Source organism: Cajanus cajan, chromosome 6 (genome assembly GCF_000230855.2).
Source record: "Cajanus cajan strain Asha chromosome 6, NIPB_CcT2T_4, whole genome shotgun sequence".
NCBI lineage: Eukaryota > Viridiplantae > Streptophyta > Magnoliopsida > Fabales > Fabaceae > Cajanus > Cajanus cajan.
In genome coordinates this window covers 47240012-47250429 of record NC_138522.1, presented here as the reverse complement: position 1 = coordinate 47250429, position 10418 = coordinate 47240012, and the positions used below count along the sequence as shown (strand labels likewise).

Below are 10418 nucleotides of genomic sequence, written 5' to 3'. Positions count from 1 at the left end.
TTATATGAAGATATGATTGAGATACAAATGATATGTTGCTAATATACAACTGTCAATTATCTCAATTCTCTCCCTCAAGTTAGAACATGAAGATTCTGAATACCCAACTTGCGAAGAAGGAACTAAAATTGTTACTTCCCGAGAGCCTTGGTAAAAATATATGCTAGTTGTAGGTTGGTATGAACATGAAAGGTAGCAATATTGTCCACTTGAATTTGATATAAAAAAATGACAATCAATCTCGTATGCTTTGTGCATTCATGAAAAATAGGTTTCGCAGTAATGTGGAGAGTTGCTTGACTATCAGAAAGTAGAAACATAGGTGTTGAATGATGAACTCCAAGAGACTTATATTTAAGCCAAGTGAGCTCACAACTGGCAGTGGCCATAAAGCGGTATTAAGCCTTAATAGAGGATCAAAAAATGATTGACTACTTCTTAGTCTTCCAAGAAACAGTGGAAACATCCAACATAATAAAGTAACCAGCAAGAGAATGATGAGTCAAAAGATAAGTGGTCCAATCTGAATCATAGTAAAGTCAAAGGACAAGTGGTCCAATCTAAATCATAGTAAAAAGTAGAACACTATTTTTAGAAAGAAAAAAACTTTGCCAAGGGTTGTCTTTTAGAAAGCAAAAAACTTTTAATTGTCTTACTAGAACTAAGAGGAAAAGATGCACAAGTCTGCTTGGCTTTAAAACAAATATCACAAGGTTCATTCTTATTTCTATGACACTCATTACTACTAACATCAAGAAGAAGACCAACTATTTGGGGAGAAGGATACTCAAGACGTTGATGCCACATTTGGTAAGAGTCTACATCAATTATATGACATATTTGAGCTTTTAGTGTCATCAAGCGAAGCCAATAGACCCCATCCATCTCTTCACCCACTCCGATCACCATCCTCGTAGTGTGATCCTGTATCACACGAAGTTTGCCAGTTAATGTGACTACTCACTTTTAAATCTTTGATCAGTTGAGAAAAAGTGATCAAGTTGCAAGTTACCGAGGAACATATAAAACATGTTTAATTGCCATATTGGCACCAAGAGTTACTATCCCTTCTTGGATAAGGTCCCATCAGGCAGCACAATAGGAGAAGGAAAAATATATATAACTTCCATGAGCAAGTTTTTGTCTCCAGTCATGTCATAATATGCCCCTTATCAAATATCCAAGAAGAAAAATATTTACTCATCAATTTTTCATTTGAGGTAGAATTATTATTTAAATATTTAAAAATATTTATGATGGTACTTCATTGGTCATCTGTCATAGTAGGACCAACAACATTTCTATCTTCGAATGTTAAGATAAGCAAACCAAAGGAAGGTGGTGCTACAAAGTGGGCAACATTAGCAACACCAACACCAATAGGTGCTTTGTCAAGGCCACGCCCTATGATAGAATCAGTGGCACCACACTACTAGAATTTTTTTTATTACATGCGACTTTTCCTGCGAATTTTTGTTGTTCCTGCAAATTTTTTTGCGAAATTTTATCTGCAGGTAATACCTTCGTGGATAATATATTTTTGCGAATTTTAATATTCGCAGGAAATTTTCCTACGAAATTTCTTGCGAAAAAATTCACAAGAAAGTTTCCTGCAAAAAAATAATTGCAAGAAAGTTTCTTGCAAAAAAATAATTGCAGGAAAGTTTCCTGCAAAAAAAATTTCGCAGGAAAATTTTTACGAAAAAAAATTAAAGAAATTACTATAAATTCTATCAATAATTTTTCAACTTGCAAATGCTTCCAATGAATTCATCCGAAACATTTGTTTTCATGCCTCCAACATGTGATATATAATCTTTTAAATTCTAAGATTGTAGATTATAAGATTGTAGATTATAAGCTTAATACTCAACCATACAAATCAACTTGTGAGGTAAGTGTTGCCTCAACTTATATACTCTTTAATTGCTTTATTTTCAATCGATGTGGGACTTGAAGTTTTTTTAAAATATTAAACTTATAAATTTAAATATTTTTTTATTTTTCCTGCAGATTAAAATTTATAGGAAAATCCGCAAGAAAAGTTACCTGCAAAGTTTTTCTACCAATTTAGTAAACATTACTTACGAATTTATTTTTGCAAGAAAATCTGCAAGAAACAAAATAAAATTCTTACAATATTTTCTACAAATTTTTACCATGAAAAAAAATTTCTATGATTATTAAAATTGTAGCAAAATTTGTAAAAAATATCTATAAATTATTTTTCTCAAAAAATTTCTGCGAATATTTTTTTGCAAGAAAATTCGTAAAAAAATTTTGCGAATATTTTTTTGCAAGAAAATTCGCAAAAAATTTTTGCAAATATTTTTTTCAGAAAAGTTCACAAGAAAATAACACTTTTCTAGTAGTGGCACTTTTCCCTTTCACAGAGCTCTTGGCATTTCCACGTCCAACATTCCAACATTTGGGTATCTAATAATTTTGATGTAAAAAGCAATCTTATGTCTTTGCCTCCCACGTACAATTTGTGCAGACACCTTTCTTAGGACGTCCTCTAGTTCCACCGTGGAGAGAATAACCACCACGCATAGTGAATGTAATTAATAGCCTTAATTCGTGTTTCACGTCCCTGCATCATGGTCTTGTGGCGTTCTCTTGCACCACCAAAGAATACACTTTGTTCAATGGAGGAAGTGGATCTTGATGATCAGAAAGGTGCAAATAGTACAGCGAGAGAGAAATATGTTTCTTTCCATTCTTGTCATTGTCGTTCTCATCTTTTTCAACCATGGTATTTTGTTTGACACCAACAGAAAAAAAGAGTATATATATACATATGAAAGTATCATATAAGATTTATTTACCTGCTCTTAATACAACAAAGAATGAATATGAAACAAAAATTGTGTGTTACTTATGTTGATACTAAAAGGATTATATACATCATATTTTATCTAAAGATTCAGAACTAATTTATAACAAATATTCTAAATATTTACGAGAGATGTTGTAGGAGCTAAATATGTTATTCCTAATTATATAAAGATATGATTATGATAGAAATGATATGTTATTAACTCTCAATTATCTCAATATAATGATTTCTAGAATTCATCTAATAACAAATAAATGTTGAAGCATACAAAACAATGATGATATAACTTTGATGGAAAATAATATGTATATAAAAATACAGAGATGATGAGACATCTATGATAAGGTTTATGATCAAATGAGGATTTTTAATACACTTTTTAATACAAGACAACTAAATAAGACAAGCATATAAGATAATAAACATAATTAAAATATAAAATACAAAATAATAAAACTAATTCAGTTTTATTCAAAGTTTATCTGAGGGTATTTTCCCATATCCCTTCACGTTTATTATATTTTATCGTATATGTACATTGTCTTCATAAGAGGAAAAAATAAAGTCTCATAAATATCAAATTAAGTTTCATAAATCACTTTATCACTACGTTCATTTTTGTTCTTTGGAAAACCACAAACTAGCTTTTATTAGACTATTAAGATTTATTTAGGGTGGGTATACGGACCAGTCTGACCCATTTAAGGCCCGGTCTGTAAAATCCGCGTTTTATACGTGCCGGATAAGTCCAGTCTGTAAAATAAGTGGACTTATTTTTTAAGTCCGTATCCGGCCAGCCAAAATTTGCGGATAACGGACCGGTTCACGGGCCTAAATAATGGTTAAAAAAATAAATTTTTAAAAAATAAAAATACATAAAATTAGAAGAAAAAATATTTTTTTATTTATAAGCTAAATTTTATCATACTAAAATTTATCAATAGTTAAAATGGTTTAAAATACTAAATATTAAAATATTAAAATAAAAATAATTATAAATACTTAAATAATAGTACCAAACTTTCAATAATAAAAGCATCAAAATGTTATAAAAATAATTCAAATGACAAATACATACCAACTAAACATAATTTTAATGTCAGAATAATTTAAAAAATTAAATACGCAACTTAATATTAAAATCATAATATTTAAAAATATTAATTAGTGAAGTTCGCGAACTAGCTCGTGAGCCCGCGGATTAAATTCACCAAGTCTACAGACTTCACGGGCCTGACTCAAAAATTAAATATAGTCATACGAATTTGAAAAAAATGGGTTTGTTATCCGCAAAATTATCGGACTTACCAACCGGTCCGCAGTCCCGGGTCCATCTGCCTACCCTTAGATCTATCAATGTAAATCTCAACTCATATTTTTTAATGATAAATAAGCATCATAAATTTAGTGTAGTTGCTCTTTCAAATCATGTTTATAACTCCAAAGTAAGATATGAATGCCAACTCTAAATTTAATTTCTCTTTTTTTTGAATTAGAAAAGTACGTGCATGGATTCAACTACTATCATAAATCAACTAATTTGCACGATGCTTTTGTCATTAAGATACTTTTTATAGAAGGAATGCTCTTTAATTTCATATCGAGTCCAATAGATGACTTCAATGTTAGCCAATTTATTGAGTTAGACACATTAAATTTTAGCATGACTTTACCTTTAAATTAGGATAAGAAAGTCTTATTATGCTTATTGAACAATGATAAGTTAATAAACATGGATTGTTGGGTTAGATTTCACTAAATAATATTATTTTTTCACAAATATTTTATATAGTATCTTTAAACTTCAAAATCAACATTAATTTATAATTAAATACTCTCTTAATCAAAATCTTTTATGTAAAAAGAACTCAAGCTTTTTTTATTTTTTATTTTTAACAAATGTCAATCTCTTGGATATTCATCAAAACAACTTGCATTTATTGATTCCAATTCAAATATGATTAGTAAGTCATATTGATTCCTGAAATAAGATTTACTAAAAGTTTTACTTTAGTTTTCAATTAAAAAAGTATTTTCTAATCACTATCAAAATCATAAATTAAGCTAGGAACGATCAAACCATATCAAATACTAAGTATAGAAGTAAAAATATTGATATTGAAAAACAAAGACAAATATACTAATCAAAATAAGTACAAGAGAATAAGTTTAGTTACATCTAACCCTAACAAAAGAGATTTTATCTTCTCATTTTCATGGGTAGCTTCCAAAATATAAAGAAAGTGTAGATAATGATAAACATAGAGATGAATAACCTTCTCGAGCTAATAGAATATAGTGTATCTTTGCTACATAAGAGAATACATATAAAAAAAAAGTCTTTTCCTCTTCTTAAAGTTTACAAAATCTAAAATTATTCCCTTTTTAGTGACAATATGCTTTGTAATTAACTACGCTAACTAAGCAAGCTATATATGTCTAACAAAAAAAGACAAATGATGTTTATCATCACTAAGCAAATCCACCACTTGCTAAGTGAGTATCATGTTGCTTCAAGGTTACTTGCCCTCCAAGGGTGCTTGCTTGTTGGAAAAAAGGCACAGGAAAATAATCCTTTATTTTCATATAAGTTCTCTTGCTTAGTGAGACTAAACTTACTAAGATTTTTCCGTAGAGGGGTCCTTAAAACCCCTAATGAATTGAATGAGAAGTAAGGATTTCACTTAGCGAAATCCTTCCAAAGAAAAATCTTTTTATTTTGTTCAAACTATTCATAGACCTTGTTTGGTCACGTTTCAATTTTACAAATTCTTCTCTTGACTTTCATGAATTTTGATTTATGCGTTGCATACTTTGATTCTTGCACTAAAAATGGATTGAAATTTGGATGAAACTAATTCAAAGCTAAATTACTCCTAGAAGATAAATATTTACAAAATTGACTTCACTGAACTCTAAAATACAGTGAAATATGATAACTTTATCTTCATTGATATCCAAAAGCAAATAAATAAGACAAATATTAGTTTATCACTACTCAAGGTGAATTTTCACTCTCTTATATTATTGGCTCACGAATGTGACAATTTTTTTGCCCTTAATTTGAACTCTCGACTCTTTTACAATTATGTTCTCAACAATGTTAATGATATGCTTGACGAAACAATATAATTTCTTCAACTGATAACACTCCTTTCCCTTCCTTTTCCTTTTTTTTCCTTCTATTTTTTTAACTTGGTTGTGGAAATTATAATTAAGGCCATGTGCTCGCACAACACCAAAAATGATTTTTTGTGGCAATTTTTATGGTATTTAGCGACCATACAAATGACCATTAATATCTTTACCGGCAATTAGATTATGGCCAGTATATTTGGGGTCGGTAAAACTATTAGTGGCATTTAAAGTGAGTGCTGGTAAAGACCTTTTGAATGCCAAAATGCATTTTAATGTATTAGTTTCTGAGCGTTTAAAACCGCCACAAAATGTATCTAGAATTTTTCTTAATTCAACATTTCTGACAGTTTTAAACCGCTACAAAATTTCATTTTTTTATATTAAAAATAAAACAAACAAATGCAAGACGAAACCAACATAAATGACTGTCATCTTGTTAATCAAAACACAGCAAAAAGGTCCCAAGCAGCTTAAATCACCTCACCTCCACAATCATATCTGGTAGATTCCACAAGTACTCCATCCAATGTTCGAATCGTGCGGTGATAGATAACCTGAGAACATTATATAACAAATTCCTTTATAAACATTAACCCACTAAAAAATCACTACAACCATTGGTATCCACACCAAAGCGTTCCAAATTGCCTACATACATCACAAAATGCATATCCAGTATCCACAACCTAATATAAACAGAAATAACCTGGTCACCATCCGAAGGTCCAGAATCACCCCCACCAGGCCTCACCAAAGCTTTCATCAAACTCCTAGGCACGATTTTCTTCTTCCTTCATTTTCACAAAGAAACAACATTGAGGAGACAACCACAACCAATCCTAGCAAGTAGCATCAGTGGAGGAATGAGTTTAGCATATACCTATATTCAACACAAAACTTCCTTGATGAAATTACAAGTTGCTAGCTAGACTGCATAAACTTTTCTCTTGTTCAGATCTAGGCTGAGGGTATAGGTGTATTCTTTAGGAGCTTTGCTCTGGAAAAATATAGGTATATTTCTTTTTTTTTCATTCTTTCTTCTATGATCCCTTTATGTTTTGAAGCTTATGCTAAATACAACAAAATCTATTTTTGCTCTTCAATATTAGTTTTCCTAACTTCCTATTGTCTCCTTGTTCACTCAAATACAAAAAGAACAAAAATACAAAGCTGTCACATGGAATAGAACACATTCCCAGCAGGAACAATAGAATGGTCACTCCAAGCAAATGTCATGGATCATAATACATACAAAACATTACCTTCATACAAGAATTTCACATGAGTCTCACTAAATAGAGAGTGAGCACAAATTAGTTATGAAATTCACCTAATAATAGAAAGTATGTTGGAGTGCATTCTCACACAAATTAGGAAAAACTGTTTCAGGCACTTTCTTTTCTCTTCGCTTTTGATAATGTTACTCCATGCTATCTTGCCCAGCAGCAACATGCAAATCCTTATTCAAAGCAATCTATGTTCAAAGTAAGTAATAAATTAATAAACCTGATCACATAATATAAAACCAACCAACTAAACAGAACATAAAAGAAATAGGTTGGTGTAAAATATGAAAGAAAAATATAAACAATGAAAAGCTCTTAAAACATATATTGAAAAGTAATTAAGTTGTAATTAATATACAGTAGAGAAATAATGAAAATCCAACATTTTTAATAAATTTCAAATATATCTCATTACCAAAGGAGGGAATTCCCATTTAATACGAGGATTGTGAGGAAAAACAGCCTTCGATTGATTTTGCAAATGTTTGCCTTCAAAACCAGGTGGTATATCATCATATTCATCAGTGGTAGTTGAAGGCGATTGTTTTTGTAAATGTTTGCCTTCAAAACCTGGTGGTGGCTCATCATCATATGGCCATTTTGACAATGTCTTCTTTCCTTGGAGTTTGCTGCCAACTTTTGAAGGGCAATCGTCGGGTAAGAAGAATTTTACCCTGTTAAAGGGTCACACTAAGATCAACTTTCAAAAATAAAGTAAAAGGGTAGATCAGCCTGTAAGCAGTAGCACAATGCAAGCAGGAAACACTTTAGCAGTAGCATACAACAGTCGACAAATTGAGTATAAAAACAGAAGAAAAAAAAACTGTGAAATAGTGTATTCGCATATGGTATAAAACATTTTAAACTTTGATGAAAATTTAGATAATTTACATAAAATCTTAAATGCTAACTTCACAATTCTTATTGTAAAGCCAGCACCTGCCATGGTAATGCATACCACAACAAAGTTTTTAAATTTTTAATTTGTGTTTTGGGAGCACAAACAGTCATCACTAGAAGCTTTCTATTTTCTGGAACAGGTAAAATGGATTAGAGTGTTATACTCAGATTTCACAGCATTCATAAGAGACCAAGAGAGGTTAATATATGCAGAAAACACGTTTGACTACATTGAAGGATTTGTTATAATAAACAGAACTGGTCTGCTAAATAACTGGAGATCATCCTTCAACCCACAAGACCCAGTTCAAGCTAGTAATTTCAAATCGGATGGAAGAACTCTCTTCTGCCTTGAATTGGCCAAATACTTTAACGTGGAAGAAATTGATGCAACAAATCAGGTGGGGTGAACAATACTCAACCTAAAGACTGATTTTCGTGAAAATAAATTAATGATTAACTCATTAGTGATTATTTTTCCTTAGGAAAGAAAAAGGCTAAACCAAACTAATCGTCTCTCACTTTTTTTTGCAGGAAGTTGAGAAACATATGTCCCGTTTAAGCTACATCCCATCAACCCTTTTTTCAACAGAAGTCACATTGGTAGATTTCTTAGACAGGGTGCACATATCCGAGGTCAAATTGCGTTCAAAAGGCTTGTGGGATGTTCCACATCCATGGCTCAATCTTCTAATACCCAAAAGCGAAATACATAATTTTGCAGAAGAAGTCTTTGGGAACATCCTAACAGGAACTAGCAACGGCCCCGTCCTTATCTACTCAATAAACAAATCCAAGTAATAGTTCAGAAAATATTAACTCCTCAACTATTTTAGCCCTCAATAATACTTAATTGACATGACAAGTAATGATGTATTTATGTTATTTACAAGTGGGATAACAGAACTTCTGTTGTCATTCCAGAGGAAGATGTTTTCTACTTAGTGGCATTTCTTGCATCTGCAGTTCCCTCTTCCAATGGAACTGATGGCCTAGAACACATTCTAAGTCAGAACAAAAGAATTTTAGAATTCTGTAAAAGAGCACAACTAGGAGTAAAGCAGTATTTGCCCCACTACAGTACACATCAAGAATGGATGACCCATTTTGGTCCTCACTGGGAGACTTTTCTGCAGAGAAAGTCTGTTTATGATCCATTAGCAATACTCGCTCCAGGCCAACGTATATTTCGAAAAGCAATACGCTTCTTATGACCGCAGTCTCCTCATTTTATTATTAACAATCTCAAAAAGAAAAGTCTCTCGTGCATGCATATGCGAAAATGAAATTGTTAAATGATCATACAGGTTTGGACACGGACCATACTGAATGCAAAAGAGGATTATTGATAGTAGAGAAATAGAGATCACAATATGGATAATGCAACAACAGAGCAACTTATACAATAAGATTATGTCAGAAGCAACTTATACATAGCAATAGAGCATGATCAACATGAGCCTAGCAACTTACCTTCCGAAACCAAAATTTCCAAACATTCCAAACATAACTATTTTGAATTTAAAAGATAACACAAAAAGCACAATCAAATCAAAACAACCATTCTGTAATAGAGAGATGGAGATAGAGAAAGAGTTTGAAATGGAAAAAAAAATGAATCGTGCAAAACAAACCCTAAAATTGAAATTGAAGACAAAATCACAAGAGATATTACCACATGAAGATCCAAAAGGAGAATGAGTTGACGCAGCCATTGAAGCTATACACAAAAGATAGAAGAAGCCATTAGTGAGAAGCGAGAGTGAGAGTGAGATGACGGTGAGGAGTGAGGTAAAAGATGAAAAATGCCTTATGCACCCGGTGTGAGGAATTTTTTAAAAAAGAAGTTCAAATAAAAATTAATATTAACGGTAATTTTAAAAAATTGTCACTATAATTAAAGTTTTATTGGCTAATTTTTATTGGTCACTAAAAATTTTAGCTAATAATAATATGCAGACAATTATTTTATTGCCACTAAATAATAGTCGCTAATGATGCTTTTTGTTGTAGTGTCGTATGTACATTGCAAGACGCATTGATAACGTTGAATATCAAGGCCTCTAAAGGTCCAATGGTTGAAAAAAGGTTATACTCTCTCTCTCTTTCTCTCTCTCTTATTTTTTGCATTAGACACAATAATTACTATACTTAATTATTTATAATAGTGTGGTACTTCTAATTTGTTATGTTTTGAAAGTCTCTCTTTCTCTCTCTCTTATTTTTTGCATTAGACACAATAATTACTATACTTA

At 31.3% G+C, this 10418-nt stretch overlaps 1 protein-coding gene across 6 annotated transcripts; it reads right to left on the bottom strand.

Moving 5' to 3' along the window:
• Positions 1-5095: 5095 nt before the first annotated feature.
• On the bottom strand, positions 5096-9994 carry LOC145959109 (zinc finger CCCH domain-containing protein 6). Of its 6 annotated transcripts, none has more exons than XR_014434736.1 (5): positions 9839-9994; positions 7679-7937; positions 7308-7451; positions 6684-6857; positions 5096-6531 (listed from the first exon to the last, which is right to left on the bottom strand). XR_014434736.1 is itself a non-coding variant. In XM_083077262.1 (3 exons), exons 1-3 carry the CDS (start codon positions 9841-9843, stop codon positions 7398-7400), a joined length of 318 nt encoding a protein of 105 aa, XP_082933388.1. In that variant the 5' UTR covers positions 9844-9994; the 3' UTR covers positions 6287-7397. The 6 variants fall into 6 exon arrangements, 1 of the variants encoding a protein (XP_082933388.1); XR_014434735.1 differs by having other exon boundaries at positions 6684-6816; XR_014434734.1 differs by having other exon boundaries at positions 6684-6768.
• Positions 9995-10418: the final 424 nt, after the last annotated feature.

What these genes read in the sequence shown, in the direction of transcription:
- LOC145959109 (XM_083077262.1), bottom strand. An exon ending in AATGGGAATTCCCTCCTTTG is followed by an intron (nt 7,452 to 7,678) that starts GTAATGAGATAT and finishes CTTTGAACATAG; the next exon opens with ATTGCTTTGAATAAGGATTT.